The sequence below is a fragment of the Oncorhynchus keta genome, chromosome 1 (genome assembly GCF_023373465.1).
Source record: "Oncorhynchus keta strain PuntledgeMale-10-30-2019 chromosome 1, Oket_V2, whole genome shotgun sequence".
In the NCBI taxonomy this organism is placed as follows: domain Eukaryota; kingdom Metazoa; phylum Chordata; class Actinopteri; order Salmoniformes; family Salmonidae; genus Oncorhynchus; species Oncorhynchus keta.
This window is the reverse complement of record NC_068421.1, coordinates 29338009-29356164: the sequence shown is the minus strand read 5'-3', so window position 1 is coordinate 29356164 and position 18156 is coordinate 29338009. Positions and strand designations below refer to the sequence as shown.

At 40.9% G+C, this 18156-nt stretch overlaps 1 protein-coding gene across 2 annotated transcripts; it reads left to right on the top strand.

Annotated features, from left to right (window-relative positions):
- The first annotated feature begins 1352 nt into the window (after positions 1–1352).
- On the top strand, positions 1353–17010 carry LOC118394991 (calcium/calmodulin-dependent protein kinase kinase 1-like). 2 transcript variants are annotated; one of them, XM_052462285.1, is made up of 17 exons: positions 1353–1433; positions 2060–2334; positions 2591–2638; positions 2763–2816; positions 2954–3005; positions 3107–3240; positions 3342–3378; positions 3567–3588; positions 4021–4109; positions 4512–4711; positions 4927–4980; positions 5238–5311; positions 5547–5634; positions 5792–5920; positions 6240–6343; positions 9886–9930; positions 15376–17010. In XM_052462285.1, exons 2-17 carry the CDS (start codon positions 2080–2082, stop codon positions 15470–15472), a joined length of 1482 nt encoding a protein of 493 aa, XP_052318245.1. In that variant the 5' UTR covers positions 1353–1433; positions 2060–2079; the 3' UTR covers positions 15473–17010. The 2 variants fall into 2 exon arrangements, with proteins under 2 accessions (XP_052318245.1, XP_035644632.1); XM_035788739.2 differs by having other exon boundaries at positions 1374–1433; positions 2066–2334.
- Positions 17011–18156: the final 1146 nt, after the last annotated feature.

Here is an 18156-nt window from a genome sequence, read left to right as displayed (position 1 = left end):
CACACACACACACACACACACACACACACACACACACACACTACATACACATGGATTTAGTCATGTAGCCTACGGAGCTGTGAGGGGAACGGCACCTCAGTACCTCCAGGCTCTGATCAGGCCCTACACCCAAACAAGGGCACTGCGTTCATCCACCTCTGGCCTGCTCGCCTCCCTACCACTGAGGAAGTACAGTTCCCGCTCAGCCCAGTCAAAACTGTTCGCTGCTCTGGCTCCCCAATGGTGGAACACACTCCCTCACGCCCCCAGGACAGCGGAGTCAATCACCACCTTCCGGAGACACCTGAAACCCCACCTCTTTAAGGAATACCTAGGATAGGATAAAGTAATCCTTCTCACCCCCCTTAAAAGATTTAGATGCACTATTGTAAAGTGGCTGTTCCACTGGATGTCATAAGGTGAATGCACCAATTTGTAAGTCGCTCTGGATAAGAGCGTCTGCTAAATGACTTAAATGTAAATGTTAAATGTAGATATGTGGTAGTGGTGAAGTAGGGGCCTGAGTGCACATAGTGTGTTGTGAAATCTGTGAATGTATTTTAATGTTTTAAAATTGCCTGAATTTTGCTGGACCCCAGGAAGAGTAGCTGATGTGTTGGCAGCAGCTAATGGGGATCCATAATACATACAAATACAAAAATACATGAAATGAATGATGAACATCCACAAATTAATACATATCATGTATTTCAAATCGTTTGATACAATTTTATTGTTTTGTATTAGAAGTCATCCAAACAAACACTATCTTCAATCATTTCTGGTTGGTTGATTGGTATTCTCTGTTCAGTGTTGGAAACTTTTCTCCAGGGGTTTTATGTAACACTTGAGCCAATTTGTTCTGAGGTAAACAGCAAGCTTAAGAACTTCCTGGTGCACTCAATTCAGCTAGAAATCACATACAGATTAGAAGGATGTTCCACCATCAATCCTTCCCTTCCAGTGGTTTTCCTAACAGCAATCTTATGTCTCCATTATGGCTGATTTAACTGTTTCCTGGCCGTAACTCCCAGTATGTGTCCCAAATGGGACCATATTCTCTATATAGTACACTACTTTTAACCAGAGCCCATAGGTATTTGGTCAAAAGTAATGCACTTTGTAGGGAATAGTGCCATTTGGGACACAGACCTAATGTCCCGATGCTTTGGCCCACAGACCTAATGTCCCGATGCTTTGGCCCAGGAGTGGAGTTTATCAATGTATACACTGACTGCCACCCTCAGAATAACCTTAACAAGGCTAAATACAGCCAGGGTTTATCGTTAAGGCTGGAGTAATCCTGTAGTCCTTGGCTCAGCAGTGAAAGTCCTGACCTGAGACACAAAGGGGTTTTCCTCACTTAAACATCAGCAGGACAGACCCTGCAGCTTATACACACTGAGAAGCAATGTAGGATCCTCAAGCTGTGTGTAAGTAAAACAGCCGTAATATGAATATGCTTCCTTTATGTCATTTGCAGAAAATCTGATTTGTGTGGATGTGAACGTTTTAGTGGTGGATTTGGAAGGGATTTGCAGTTAGTGCTATTTGTGTTGACAGGAATCGGTAGGCAGCAGAGCTCAGGTGGTTGTCATCTATGATGCATTTAGACATATTATTTCCATGAAAAGTCATAGTCATTTAGTTTTGTATTGTACATGTAGAAATGTACAAGCCAATTACAGTTAATTCAATTGACATACTGTTTTTTTGCTTACTTACCCTGTTAAATAATAAGCTATTTCTAGTTAATGTGCATGCCTTAATTCTACAAAATCGCATTTGGAAAACATTTTCAATATTCAAAATTGGAAAGCAAGTTTAGTGTAGTCTCCCATATCGGGGAGATGTTAACAGTTGAATCTTGGTTAAGTAAGTAAGCCTTGACTGAGGAATCTCTAAGGCAGAATCTCCTGTTTCTGTAGCAAGAAGCAGCTTGATGAACAAGTACAGAACGTTAGTGAATGTCGGTTAAAATGTACGATTTAATGTTAATTATCTAATTAGCTGGCCCCTATGACATCTCTGACCTTTCTCCGTGATTGAACCGGGAAAGGAACAGGGTCAGGGATAACCATGAGTGAAGACACTGATGGACTGGCAGAGCTGGACTCTGAGCACAATGCAGAGCTGGCTGACATGGTGGCCGCCATGAACGTGGCATCCAACCGGATGACCCCTCCCAACGGCCACCGAAGGCCCCTTGCACCAGCGCGCCGGAAGCTGTCATTGTCAGACAGGAAGCTATCATTGCAGGAGCGATCAACCCAGCAGCGAGAGGCTCGACAGCCCACCATCGAGTCCAAGCGGGTGTCCATTTCAGATTCCCAGGTCAGAGGTCAGGCCTGTGTCCCAAATGGAAGTCAGGGTTCTGTCCTGAATGGCACCCTATTCCTTATATAGTGTACTACTTTTGACAAGGGCCCATAGGGGAATAGGGTGCCATTCGAGACGCAGTATATGGGGGATAGGGTGCCATTTAGGACCCATCCATGAAGTCTCAAAAGAAATAGGCATGAGCCTAAATAATGTGTAGTCAATGTGCATTATCCCACCACCAAATACCCTTCACTTTGTCTCTCCCTAGGATTGTATCCAGCTCAACCAATACAAGTTGAAGGATGAGATTGGAAAGGTAAGAAAGGAAAAGTTAGAATAGATGCTGAATTTGTCTGACAAGAGAAAACATTATATCAAAAAGAACTCTTGTGTAATAAGTCAAAATGATTCTGTCAGACTTTCTTCTTTTTCTATTCTAGGGCTCATATGGTGTGGTGAGATTAGCTTACAATGAAGATGATGAACAATACTACGTAAGATTCTCTGCACATTTCGTTCTTTATCATCTCCTTTCTGGGAGCAGAGAAATGTACAGTTCCTCAACTCTCTGTTTTGGCCTTTTTGACGATTATACTATAGGAGCAAACTGATCATGTCTTTCCTTGCATAGGCAATGAAAGTTTTTTCAAAAAAGAAGCTGATGAAGATGTGTGGATTTCCTCGTAGGTGAAAATGTTCCTTTTAAGTCTAGTATGTGCTTTGGTACTGGTATGAACATGAACTGGTGATGATCACCACTATATATAATGGCGGTTGGTTATAGGACGCCCCCCTCCCCGAGGAGCCAGCACAGAACAGGGACTGCCACCCAAACCCCTGGGGCCACTGGAGAGAGTCTACCAGGAGATCGCCATCCTGAAGAAACTAGACCACCTTAACATTGTCCATCTGGTGGAGGTGAACACACTGACATACATAAGTGGAAGATTTAAAAGGTTAATTTAGTTCATTTACATTTAGTTTTATTAATTTCAGAGATTTACACCTTCCAATTGTAGGTTCTTGATGATCCTGCTGAAGACAATCTCCACATGGGTAAGTATGCATTCATCATGTCAGTGCACTGAATGGTGATACAAGGTGTTACATGATAAACTATGTTTTCTGTTGTTTCTCCTTGTACTAGGTCCATAGTTTGTATATTATAATAGTCTGTCCAGTTTGATTATTACATAGAAACTAATATGACTAGTCATTTTATTCTCTGTTTGTTTATTTTCTAGCCTTTGAGTTAATGCCAAAAGGGTACGTTTTACTCCTTTCTGAAATATACTGTATTACATTACATTATAACACTGGTCCTTTGTAGCTCAGTTGGTAGAGCATGGCGCTTGTAATGCCAGGGTAGTGGGTTTGAATCTTGGGACCACCCATAAGCAAAACATAACTATGCATGACTGTAAGTCACTTTGAATAAAAGCATCTGCTAAATGTCTTATATTCTTATTATTATATTATTATACTGTATATAACACTTAAATTATGAATTTTGTTATTTATATATAATCCCTCCAGTTACTAAATTTGGTGAATATAAGGTATCCAGTTTTAAGGAATATAAGATACCAATGACAAGGTTCAGGCATTGTTAGTGGTAGGAAGACCACTGTTTGGAAGATTATGGTGGTGATGCTTACTTACCTTTCTCTGTCTCTGTTGCTTTTCCTGGGGCTCTAGCCCAGTGATGGAGGTGCCCTCAGACACTCCCTTCACAGAGGAACAAGCCCGCTTTTACTTCAGAGACATAATTCTGGGGATTGAATACTGTAAGTCCTCCACCTGGATTTCGTCTCAAATGGCACCGTGTTCCCTACATACAGTAGTGCACTACTTTTGACCTGAACCCTAAGGGCCATGGTCAAAAATAGTGCACTAAATAGGGAATAGAGTGCCATTTGGGACGTATGGCCTAATAGCATTCTGCTCAGAGACCTGCAGCATACTGCTAACCCTGCTCATGTTTTAGCAAGACATTGGTTTGAAAGTCACTCGTCAGATACTTTCTGAAAATACAGGATCAGTTGGTGCTTTGACAGCTGAATGTCAAGACCTAAATCAAATGGGCAATGCTGTTTGTATACTTATAAAAGTTTATCTAAAAAAAAGAGAACTAAATCAGTTTTTCCTGTCCTTTTTACCTGGTCCTATTCTCTCTTCCTCCTGCTCAGTGCACTACCAGAAGATCATCCACAGAGACATCAAGCCTTCCAACCTGTTACTGGGAGACAATGGGCACGTGAAGATTGCAGACTTTGGTGTCAGTAACCAGTTTGAGGGGAGTGATGCTCTCCTGTCCAGCTCAGCAGGGACTCCAGCCTTCATGGCCCCAGAGATGATGACTGATCATGAGCAGAGCTTTACTGGCAAGGTTAGACACTAATTGCTCATTTATCTAATCAGGTCACTCATCTTTGATTGTATCCAAGAATAATATTTACCCCATGAAAATGTATTGCATTGACTGGTATCAAAAATACTTAGAAATTGACTTGGTATCAAACGTCAACATTTTATGGCGCTGTAAAATATACAGCAAGCTCTCTTTGTAAAGTAATGGTCAATGTTCATGTTCATGTTTGTTAGGCCTTGGATGTGTGGGCCATGGGAGTCACCCTGTACTGCTTTGTCTATGGGAAGGTAGGTTCTGTTATTATCATAATGTACGCTATTCTGCCATGGATTATTTTGGCCCACTAGTTTCTGATTTACTGTGTCCATTATGCTGAGGACTACAACTATATTTTGATCAACCGTTGCATCCCACATAATAATGCTTTTAAAATAAATACATTTAATGGTTTATGTGGGAAACAGACAGCATGTGTATGCATGTAGCTTATCCTTTAAGAGCAGCATTTTAATGCCTTTTCTTCATCACTATCTTCCTATATCAGTGCCCTTTCATCGATGAATACATCATCGGCCTGCACAATAAGATCAGGAACAGGCCTGTGGAGTTCCCAAACATGTGAGTTCCACTAAGGGACACTATTTACCATGCAAAAACAATGTAGTCTGCTCTCTATGCACCATTCTAAAATATGGGTAGAACTTCACATTATAGCATGTAATAACTTGATAATAGCATAGTAATAGTATTGTTTTAACGTTCCTAGCCATTCACTGCTACTGTAGTTACTGTACTGTAGATGGTTCTATTCTATTTGGTGGGTGGTCATCTCAGTCACTCTTTGGTACCACAGGCCTGAAGTATGCAAGGAGTTGAAGGAGCTTATTATAAGAATGCTGGATAAAAATCCTGATTCAAGGATCACCATTCCTGAAATCAAGGTACAAGGGGACAGATCTAGACCTTCAATAGTGCCTATATAAAGCAAATCCTTCATGAAACCATCTATGACACTTCAAATGAATGTTTTACTGTCCTGGTAGAGCTGTCTTATATGAGTTGTGGGACGATTGTGGTTCCCCTCCTGTTTGTTGCCAGGACCATCCGTGGGTGACGGAGGATGGCACTGACCTTCTACCCCTGGAGGAAGAACACTGCACCGTGGTGGAGGTGACTGAGGAGGAGGTCCAAAACTCCATCAAACTCATCCCCAGTCTGTCTGCTGTGGTGAGTCAGTTCACTTACTTACTAACTTACTGACCCATCTATCACAAGTAGGGCCAGGAGTTTTTGTGTTTTAACAAGGGAAAAAGTTTGGGACCTACATCAGGGCCCAGAGTTTTTCCAGGTCAATACACATGGTCAGGGAACATTTTTGTCATAAGGCAGATTGCTACAGTGAATATGTTTCCCAAACAGCACCCTTTTCACAATATAGTGCACTATTTTTGACCAGGGTCTATAGGGCTCTGGTCAAAAGTAGTGCACTATAGAGAATAGGTTGCCATTTGGGATGGACCTCTGACACTCACTCTCCCCACGTTAGATCCTGGTGAAGTCCATGCTGAGGAAGAGGTCTTTTAGTAACCCCTTTGAGTGTCACAACAGAAGGGCAGAGAGGTCTATGTCTGCTCCAGGAGGTCTTCTTGCGTAAGTCCCCTATAAATCCTCCTTATCTGCTTTCTTTATCTGCCGATTTTGGGATTAGGAAACAAACAAAACAAAACAAAGTGACAGAAATACACAGAGTCAGATAGATATATAGGCTACTGTAAATGGGCTTAACACAAAAGAAGCGTACAAGTACAGAATACTGTAAGGACAGGTGTATGGCAGAAGACTGAAGCTACAATGACAAACATGACATATAGTGAGTTCCAAAAGTATTGAGACAGTGACACATTTTCTGTTGTTTTGACTCTGTACTCCAGCACTTTGGTTTTGAAATTATACAATGACTAGGAGGTTAAAGTGCAGACTGTCAGCTTTAATTAGAGGGTATTTTGTTAGATGTTTTTGCATTTTGTGTAACTTACTTTTTTTTTTGTTGAACTTATTGTGTACATAATGTTGCTGCTACCGTCTCTTATGACTGAAAAGAACAAACAGATCAATAAAAACTACATTGATCCATCTAATATGGCTATGAGAAGAGGAGACACAAATACAATAGGACGTCCATCTAACCTGGGGGAAGAAATGATTGTCCAAAAACAAACTTTCAAGTGGCACTGATCCAACAATGATAAAGGGTGAATATACACACTCACTGTGGACATGGCCAATGCTCTCCACTCGCACCAAGGCTACACTGTTCGCTAAATTAAGATGATAAAGATGATAATTTTGATAACTAAAAGACAAGAGTATTTTCTTGGTCTTCTCTTTACAGTAATAACCATTTGCTTTCCAAACGATTTTCCTGTAATTGTATTTTGAAATATTGCAATATACAGCGCCTTCAGAAAGTATTCAGACCCCTTGACTTTTTCTACATTTAGTTACAGCCTTATTCTAAAATTGATTAAATAGTTTATTTTTCCTTATCAATCTACACACAATACCTCATAATGCCAAGTTTTTATTTTATTTTGCTAATTTATATTTAAAAAATGGAAATATTACATTTACATAAGTATTGAAACCCTTTACTCAGTACTTTGTTGAAGCACCTTTGGCAGCGGTGACAGCCTCTAGTCTTCTTAGGTATGGCGCTACAAAGCTTGGCACACCTGTATTTGGGGAGTTTCTCCCATTCTTCTCTGCAGATCCTCTCAAGCTCTGTCAGCTTGGATGGGAAGTGTCGCTGCACAGCTGTTTTCAGGTCTCTCCAGAGATGTTCGATGGGGTTCAAGTCCGGGCTATGGACATTCAGAGACTTATCCCGAAGCCATTCCTGCATTGTCTTGGCTGTGTGCTTAGGGTCGTTGTCCTGTTGGAAGGTGAACCTTCTCCCCAGTCTGAGGTCCTGAGCACTCTGGAGCAGGTTTCCATCAAGGATCTCTCTATACGTTGCTCTGATCATCTTTCCCTCGATCTTGACTAATCTCCAAGTCCCTGCCGTTGAAAAACATCCCCACAGCATGATGCTGCCACCACCATAACTCACCGTAGGGATGGTGCCAGGTTTCCTCCAGACATGCTGCTTGGCATTCAGAACAAAGAGTTCAATCTTTGTTTCATCAGACCAGAGCATCTTGTTGCTCATGGTCTGAGAGTCTTTAGGTGTCTTTTGGCAAACTCCAAGCGGGCTGTCATGTGCCTTTTACTGAGGAGTGGCTTCCGTCTGGCCACTCTATCATAAAGGCCTGATTGGTGGAGTGCTGCAGAGATGGGTGTCCTTCTGGAAGGTTCTCCCATGTCAACAGAGAAACTCTGGAGCTCTGTCAGAGTGGCCATCAGGTTTTTGGTTACCTCCCTGACCAAGGCCGTTCTCCCCCGACTGCTCAGCTTGTCCGGGCAGCCAGCTTTAGGAAGTGTCTTGGTGGTTCCAAACATCTTCCTTTTAAGACTTATGGAGGCCACTGTGTTTTTGGGGACCTTCAATGCTGCAGACATTTTTTGGTACCCTTCCCCAGATCTGTGCCTCAACACCATCCTGTCTCGGAGCTCTACGGACAATTCCCTCGACCTCATGGCTTGGTTTTTGCTCTGACATGCACTGTCAACTGTGGGACCATATGTAGACAGGTGTGTGCCTATCCACATCTTGTCCAATAAATTGAATTTACCAAAGGTGAACTTCCGATCAAGAGAAACAGGATGCACCTGAGCGCAATTTCGAGTCTCATAGAAAAGGGGCTGAGGACTTATGTAAATACGTTTTTTGTTTTATTTTTAATAAATGTGCAAAAGAATGGAAAATCTGTTTTTGCTTTGGTGTTATGGGGTATTTTTTGTAGATTGCAGAGGTGTTACGACAAATGAGTGAGGAGGTGTGGAGTCAGGCGCAGAAGGCAAAAGATGTGAGAAAAAACACGCTTTAATGTCCAGGAAAAATAACATGAACAAAAGTAGGAAAACAAATGAACAGAAATATAAACGGACAGTGTGAAACCCAAAATACAAACAAAATACACTCAAACACAGAACAGACGAACAAGACCGCACGAAACAGAAGCGGGCTGAACAAACTTTATGTAACCCTACCCTAACAACCAAACAAGAAACAGGTGATACCAATCAGACAAAACCAAAGGAACACAGAACAACGGATCGGTGATAGCTAGTAGACCGGCTACGACGACCGCCGAGCGCCACCCGAACAAGAAGGGGAGTCACCTTCGGTAATATTCGTGACAAGAGGATTTTTTTTCATCCATTTTAAAATTAGGCTGCAACGTCACAAAAAAGTCAAAGTCAAGGGGTCTGAATATTTTCCGAAGGCACTGTACCTGACTGGGTCCTACTTTTCATTGACAGTTGCAACTCAACACTCATATATTTGGCATTTGCCGCGTGCGCTGCCCAAATTCCGACTGTAGGCAATGTGATTTAAAATCGACAGCTTATTTTTTTTTAAAGAAGCTAATGATCCTCTGTGGCCAAATCATGCTTTCTGGTGTAGTAGCCTCTTTTGAACGACTTCCTGTATTTATGTCTCGACAGGAATAGGCTAATTATGCTATATAATTTTGGCAATTCAATTTACTTTAATGGAAGCTGGACGCGTCGTCTATGGTTGTACAACTAACTTGATTGATAGCCTGAAATGGCTTCTTGGTAGCTAGTTACGAGGTTGGGAGATTAGGAACCTATCTGGGTTAGCTAAAGCCAACGTCATAAAATGTCAAAGTGGCTAGTAGTATTACAGAGAAACAACAAAACAAAACAACAAAAGATGACAAATCTGAGGGGGCACATGCCCCTGTGCCCTCTATGAGCATGACGACTCTGATGTCACACACAGCTGTCTTCTTCTCACACACTTACAGTTCAGCTCAGTCAACTACATCAGGGCACACAATAGCTTTGATGACATTGCTAAGTGGTTTATTAGATTGTTCCTTAACGAAATATGCCAATATTAATTAGTCCATCATAAATGTTCCAATTTTTTTTCTACAGTATCTATCTCCATCATGTAATGTAACTTTATGATTACATTGCTTATTTACCATTGACGTGCAGTCTTTAACAAGCACATATTTGCTGATATTGTCCTTTTCTTGTCTATCTCTTACCCATTGCAGGGACTCTTGGGGGCGACTGGAAACCAAGGTTCATCCTTCATTGAGGTAAGAGCCCTGGTTAAAAGTAATGCATACTATATAGGGAATATTTTGCAATTTGGATGCAAATTGCAAAATGTGCTAACAGGTTTTCTGCTGGGGTTTGATCACTATCATTCTACTCTATGTGATTCTATTTCTATGGTCTCAGTACTGTATTTTTATGCACTGCTGAGAGTTGATGTGTATTGGACCTGATTGGTAATGCTGTTCCTGACATGCATGGCATTTAATGCAAAGTTCTTCTTGTCATGACCCTTCCCCCTTCTAGTTGCCTTAAACAACACACAGTAACAAGGCAACAATAAACAAGTTGTCCCCTACGAATGATGCAGAGCCCCCCTTGGGCCAATTAGTGACATTTAGTGACAATTATACAAATGTATGTCGCGTGGATTAATGAGAAAGATTTTTTAACATAATTTTTCCCTTGCTGGAAATCAAAACTTGATTGCTCACTGTGAGCGTACCAAGTAATTAGGCGTCACTCTAAAGCGGGAAGGTGGAATAAACGAGTCAGGAGTAGGTTTTTCTGATTGAACACGGTTCTCTGTTGAGGGTATTTTGTCAACAAAAACATTATAACATAATCAATAAAAAATCTTCCAAGGAAAAATACACATCTTCTTCTCCAGATGAAACAAGAACACAATAGGATAATCTTTAAACTACAACAAACATAAATCACGGGTTTGTCGCCATCTTCATGGTTCTTTCAGCACAGCTTCTCTCTCTCGGTGGCCATCTTCCAGAGTTTTTCCCCCTCTCTGCTGGTTCCATTCTCTCTTTTATAGGGGAAGGAGAGTATCTCATTAGTACCGTCAGCTGTGCTTAATTGACTCTGGTTACCTTGTCTCCCATGCTTTGTTGGGCTACTATCCATGAGCCCAGCCTGCCCTCTAGTGGTCCTTCCACATCACATTGGACGGGATGTTAGAGACCAGACTCCACTGCCTGTTAGGGAGATGCATTGATATAAAACAGGACTTATCATGAGGAGATGCATACATTTTTTTTCGAGCTGTAACGGCTTTCTTCTGTGGACAAAGGGGAGGACCAAAGCGCAGCGTGGTTAGTGTTCATCATGTTTAATAAAGATGATAAACGTGAACACTACAAAATACAAAACAACAAATGTGAAAAACCGAAACAGTTCTGTCTGGTGCAGACACACGAAGACAGAAGACAACCACCCACAAAAACCCAACACAAAACAGGCTACCTAAATATGGTTCCCAATCAGAGACAATGACTAACACCTGCCTCTGATTGAGAACCATATCAGGCCAAACATAGAAACAGGAAAACTAGACACACAACATAGAATGCCCACTCAGCTCACATCCTGACCAACACTAAAACAAAGAAAACACAAAGAACTATGGTCAGAACGTGACACTAGCTTTGTCATTGTGGGGTATTGTGTGTAGATTGATGATTAATTGATTGATTTTAAAACCAGGCTGTAACGCAAAAAAAATGGAAAAAGTCAAGGGGTCTGAATACTTTCTGAATGCACTGTCGGTATAAAATGTCATGACTGTAGCTCAAAAGGGATTGGAGATATGCTTGTAAAACATTTGCGGGTGGACAAAAAGTATAGTTTCTGGAAATTGTAATAGGCCGAGATAGTAGGTCCTTATGGGACACGTGTTGCTCATGATGAGATGTTTTGCAAGTTGCAAAAGTATTCAGACCCCTTTGAGTTCTTCACACAAAGTGGAGGATGGATTTAATAGTAATTTTTGGTCAACAATCTACACAAACTACTATGTAATGTCAGAGGGGGCAAAAAATATATATTCTGTATATATTACATAACTAAAATATAGTCATTGCATAAGTTTTCAGACCCTAAATTAGTTCAGGAGTAAAATATTGCTTAACAAATCACATAATAAGTTACATGGACTCACTACACTGGCGTTACCAAGAAGGCCAAGTTACAGTTTTGACTTAAATCTGCTTGAAAATCTATGGGAAGACTTGAATTGATGTCTAACCATGATCCCCAACATCTTGACAAGAAAAAGGGCAAATCAAATAAACTAAAATCAAATCCATGTTTATTTGTCACATGCGATGAATACAACAGACCTTACCGTGAAATGGTTACTTTACAAGCCCAACCATGCAGTTAAGAAATCAGAGTTAAGAAAATATTGACTAAATAAACTAAAGTAAAAAAAGTAACACAATAAAATAACAATAACGAGGCTATATACAGGGGTAACCATTAAGCCATTAGACCTCTCACTAAAGGCTTCAGTAATACAAAAGTTATACTTAAATCCGAACTGGTTCTCTAGCAGATTAGTAAGAATGTCTCACGCCATGTTCAAGAATGTCCCTTTTCCCCTTTTCCAGATTACAACATCTCACTTCTGGTTATTTGAAAATTAAATAATCTCCAAAATATTGCTATTTTTAAAACAAGCCATAGAAAGTTGGTTGCAATTTCTGTTTAATCCACCAGAAAAGACAGAACAAATAATGCAACAAAAAATATGGTTAAACTCAAAAATACTAATATAAATAAGGTATCATCTTTGTCAATTAGATCACAAATAGGACTGGTGGAGTTACATCACACATGCAGATAAAGAAAATATATGGAAATGTCTGCTCTGACCCAAATTACAACCAACTAATTGCAGCATTATGGCAAAAATGGAAGACGCCAGTGAAAGAAGGAAAAAGTAAGGAACTTGACTGTCGGCCCTCCATTAAAGTCTAGAATTGGTTAAAGAAAATTGTGATCAATAAAAAGGTATACCAATTTAATTTAAGTACCCAAAAAATGGACAGCTCTGCCTGTCTCCTAGAGATGAACGTAATTTGGTGCGAAAAGTGCAAATCAATCCCAGAACAACAGCAAAGGACCTTGTGAAGATGCTGGAGGAAACAGGTACAAAAGTATCTATATCCATAGTAAAAAAGTCCTATATCGACATAACCTGAAAGGCCGCTCAGCAAGGAAGAAACCACTGCTCTAAAACCGCAATTTAAAAAAGCCAGACTATGGTTTGCAACTACACATGGGGACAAAGATCATACTTTTTGGAGAAATGTCCTCTGGTCTGATGAAACAAAAATAGAACTGTTTGGCCATAATGGCCATTGTTATGTTTGGAAGAAAATGGGGGACGCTTGCAAGCCGAAGAACACCATCCCAACCGTGAATTACGGGGGTGGCAGCATCATGTTGTGGGGTTGCTTTGCTGCAGGAGGGACTGGCATCATGACTAGATGGCATCATGAGATAGGAAAATTATGTGGATATATTGAAGCAACATCTCAAGACATCAGTCAGGAAGTTAAAGCTTGGTCGCAAATGGGTCTTCCAAATGGACAATGACCCCAATCATATTTCCAAAGTTGTGGCAAAATAAGGACAACAAAGTCAAGGTATTGGAGTGGCCATTACAAAGCCCTGACCTCAACCCTATAGAACATTTGTGGGCAGAACGGATATAGCGTGTACGAGCAAGGAGGCCTACAAACCTGACTCAGTTACACCAGCTCTGTCAGGAGGAATGGGACAAAATTCACCTAACTTATTGTGGGAAGCTTGTGGAAAGCTACCCGAAACGTTTGACCCAAGTTAAACAATTTAAAGGCAATGCTACCAAATACTAATTGAGTGTATGTAAACTTCTGACCCAGTGGGAATGTGTTGAAAGACATAAAAGCTCAAATAAGTATGTCTTTTTGCTATTATTTTGACATGTCACATTCTTAAAATAAAGTGGTGATCCTAACTGACCTAAAACAGGGCATTTTTACTCAAATTAAATCTCAGGAATTGTGAAAAACTGAGTTTAAATGTATTTGGCTAAGGTGTATGTAAACGTTCGACTTCAACTGTAGTAATACTTTTTGCAACCATTTTTATATTTAATTTACATTCTGTAGAAACTATGAGAATAGAAAGGTTCAGAACTTTTGTGAAACATCACAGCACAGTTGAAAAAATATATGGCAAATAGAAAATGAGATAGATGGGAGGAGTTGAGTTGAGGTGAAGGTTGGGACTAAAAACAACAAGATAACTAATGTAAAGTATACTGAGTCCATAAAACGTACAGTATATAGGTGCAGACTTTTTTGAAACAGCACAGTTAACAATATATGTCTAATAGAACTGAATGGTCTTCAGAGATAGATGGGAGGGGTTGAGGGTAACTGAAGGATGGGATTAAAAACAAACAAGAGTTAACTATTGTAAAACACATTGTGACTGTAAAATGTATATAGTATGTATAAGCTGGAAGTAGAAGCCTAACTGTTGTTGTCCATTAGTTTACTCCAATTTGGGGAGGGGTGGTAGGGTTAGGGGAGGGGTGGTAGGGTTAGGGGAGGGGTGGTAGGGTTAGGGGAGGGGTGGTAGGGTTTGGGGAGGGGTGGTAGGGTTAGGGGAGGGGTGGTAGGGTTAGGGGAGGGGTGGTAGGGTTTGGGGAGGGGTGGTAGGGTTAGGGGAGGGGTGGTAGGGTTAGGGGAGGGGTGGTAGGGTTAGGGGAGGGGTGGTAGGGTTTGGGGAGGGGTGGTAGGGTTTGGGGAGGGGTGGTAGGGTTTGGGGAGGGGTGGTAGGGTTAGGGAGGGGTGGTAGGGTTAGGGGAGGGGTGGTAGGGTTAGGGGAGGGGTGGTAGGGTTAGGGGAGGGGTGGTAGGGTTAGGGGAGGGGTGGTAGGGTTAGGGAGGGGTGGTAGGGTTAGGGGAGGGGTGGTAGGGTTAGGGGAGGGGTGGTAGGGTTAGGGGAGGGGTGGTAGGGTTAGGGGAGGGGTGGTAGGGTTAGGGGAGGGGTGGTAGGGTTAGGGGAGGGGTGGTAGGGTTAGGGGAGGGGTGGTAGGGTTAGGGGAGGGGTGGTAGGGTTAGGGGAGGGGTGGTAGGGTTAGGGGAGGGGTGGTAGGGTTAGGGGAGGGGTGGTAGGGTTAGGGGAGGGGTGGTAGGGTTAGGGGAAAATAATAAAGGGAAATATATTGAAAATAAAAATACATACCATTGAAAATGATGCTGACAATTACGCTGATGGAAGCTGAAATCTAGCTGCAATGTAAAAATATTTTTTTTAAAGAAGAAGAAAAAAGAATGGGCAAATATTGCACAAGCCAGGTGTGCCAAGCTCTTATAGACTTACCGAAGAACACTCACCGGCGTAATTGATGCCAAAGGTGTTTCGAGGTGTTTCTAACATGTTATTTAATAACATAGTTATTTCATTTTTATTCATCTTTAAAAATATATTTTTTTTATCCCATTTTGTAACATAATAAAATGAGACGAAATCCAAAGGGATCTGAATACTTTTGCAAGACATTGTATGTACAAAATCTCATGACTCAAACGGTACAGGAGATATGCTTGTTAAAATGTTGGAATTTGAGTTGATTACAATAGCGCCTCCCTTGGGCCAGTCTGTGTTGGGGGACAATAAAACATGTGTTGCCCGCAGGAAATCAAGCAGAGAAGGAGAATTGGATGGAAACGGAGAAGGAGAGTTGGAGGACCTTACTGAAGATGATGGTGCACTTGCAGAGGGCTGCTGGTAAACCCTTTTTTTCTGATCGACCTGTTTAAATTAGGGGACAGACCTGTTCAAAGCAAACTCTTTGCTGTATCTTTATATAATATGTAATATTAATGTAATATATTTGAAGAGAGATCCAAATGAAAGAGCTCACCCTTACAGTCTTTTAGAAAGATTTGTGATAACTACAGTACAAACCATGTATTAGGTTTTTAACTTTTGTCTTATTCCATCTGCGTGATGTTTGTGTCTGCTGTTAACATAGGGTTTCATTGTCTGTTCATGATGTACTGTACTATATTACTCATAATGGTCTGAATGCCTTTTGTACTATTAGCTCTGTTTTTTCCAAATATTACACCTATGTATTGAACTGAAATGTGGTTGTTACAATGTAAATATGTACCATTCTCAAGAAGTCATTTTTGCATGCTTTCATACAGTTGATGTCGAAGATAATTAAAGGTAGCAAATTAATATTCTTGTTTTTTCTCTGGATGGCTCTCTCTAGCATGATGTGCTGGCTCTTGTACGCAGGTGTTATTAATGTCCTATAGTGCAAGCAATCTTTCATCTGGGGCCGTTTCAAAAGAAAGAGTAGGACTAAAGGCTTTATTTTTAATATATATATTTTTTACTGTTTTACAAATTGAAGTGAGTGATATCACATCTAGATGTCAAATGGACTTCTGGAACGTGTCAGAATAGGTTTTAGGATTTAAGAGGGAAAAACAAGTTACGTCGATACAAAGTCTGCATTGTGAGGAGCTAAAATGTGCAGCTTATTCTGAATCATCTCAGCTGACAAGAAAGTAATATAATATCATAATGTAAACACAAAAATCCACCTGTTTTTGTTTTCGGTCAGACTTTTTTAAATGGTTATTTCTGAAATGCTGAAGTATACCACATCATTTTCAACAATATGACCACATATTTGTTCAATAGTTCATATTGATATTCCCTCATGTCACCGGCCAGCAGGCTATTCAAGTATGTTTCTCTGACACCATCCACATGCTTTTGGAAAAAAAACGAACTGGAATAACACTTGTATTATTGTGGCAGGGTATGAACCTTAGTTTTGGTCAGTGTTTCCCCTGTGACCTTAATTAGGATGGGACAGGTCAAACGTATCAAAGCGCCCCTGTGACTTGTTTAGGTAAGAGATTTTGTACTTGAAGTTGGTGGAAAATGTGTCTGAGAACAATTTTGAGAACAATGTTGTTTTTAATAAATATTTGTGGTGTGGTAAATTGCTCTAAGGTTTGTGTTTACTTTGATTATCAGTGTTTCTTTATTCAAAATTGACAGACAAATAGTCATTGGCATTATGTTCAATGTCCCTATGTTCAATGTCCCTGTTTCTTTGTAAATATACCACTAGATGGCACCTTGTGTCTGACTGTATCATATTTTGTGCCTCAGGTCAGTTTTTTCTTCTTCATTGTTCTTCATACAGAGGCTATGTTAGGCTTGCTTCAGACAAACATGTCATAATGTATTTGACACCAACTTCCTTCTGTAGAATGATCTAATACCACTTGCCAATGACCACAGTGAAACATCATGCCATTTGTCCCATTCTTTTTTTCTGTCAACAGTCAGGGAACACAATGCATGTAAAGGTGTGCCCACTCTTGATAAGAGGTGTACAGATGAAGTCCTTATGTCTCTGTCATGCACTCCTCAGCAGGATGAGGTACAAATAGGTATGTTTATCCTGTGATTGAGTACTAATGAGCCATTTATCTCAAGGGGCTGTCATACTAGTCATATGTGTTATGGCAGGGGATTTGGCATGACACACAGTCCCTTTATCTAAAAAAAACACTCCAGGAGTTAAGTTTCCCTATACTGAAGTGTGTGACTTCCTGCAAAGGTGTCAGGGGTACATGCTGCATGCACAGCCTCCATGTGAGTTGTAACCATATAAAAAAGGCATGTTCATTATATGTCCATTCATGTATTGAAACATGCCCATCACTTTGGACCATATTTAATCATTCTTTACATTAGTTGCCATTTTTGTGATCAGTTTATTTTCCCATTGCTATACATGGCACTCCTCGAAAACCACAGCGGAATGTTTCTGAGCAAGGGTTACTGTGGAAACAGTTGCCAAGCAACACCACAATAGTTTCTCTGTTTTTGATCGGACCACACCTTAGAAATAGAATGCATAAAACTGACTTGTTTCTCCACATTAAACATCAAAATCCATTGGTCTACTGATAGAGGTACAATTGAGTTGATAATTGATTGTTATGTTACACCTCCCCTGTGTGCTCGGGAGACCACCAACCCTCCAGCACAGCCTGTCTTCTTTGGGAGAACTGTATGGTGTATAGCTGATCATTCTCTGCTCCCTTGCCAGTGACATCTGCCATGACAGCCTCAGCAACAGGCTGAGCCAGCCAGGCCAATGCAGAGGCCAAGTGGGACTCCCCCGGCCCAGCTAAACCCATTACAGCTGTTACAACCCAAGTCAGCTCCATCATGGGCTTGGGTTTCTCAGAGTCCATTTCGCATCCCCAACTCTGTCAGTCTGTTTCAAGTCACTCGCGACTCCAACATGCTAATAGTCATGTTGCCCATGTCTCTTTCTCTCTGAGCTTCATATAACTGACTGGTTTGCAAAACCCAGCCTAAACACACTAAGGTCCCAGTTGAATTTCACACAAAGACACTGCTGGTGTCACTGAC

What these genes read in the sequence shown, in the direction of transcription:
- LOC118394991 (XM_052462285.1), top strand. Translation starts at nt 2,080, where the DNA reads ATGAGTGAAGACACTGATGGACTGGCAGAGCTGGACTCTGAGCACAAT. An exon ending in AGCAGAGCTTTACTGGCAAG is followed by an intron (nt 4,712 to 4,926) that starts GTTAGACACTAA and finishes CATGTTTGTTAG; the next exon opens with GCCTTGGATGTGTGGGCCAT. An exon ending in TCACCATTCCTGAAATCAAG is followed by an intron (nt 5,635 to 5,791) that starts GTACAAGGGGAC and finishes GTTTGTTGCCAG; the next exon opens with GACCATCCGTGGGTGACGGA.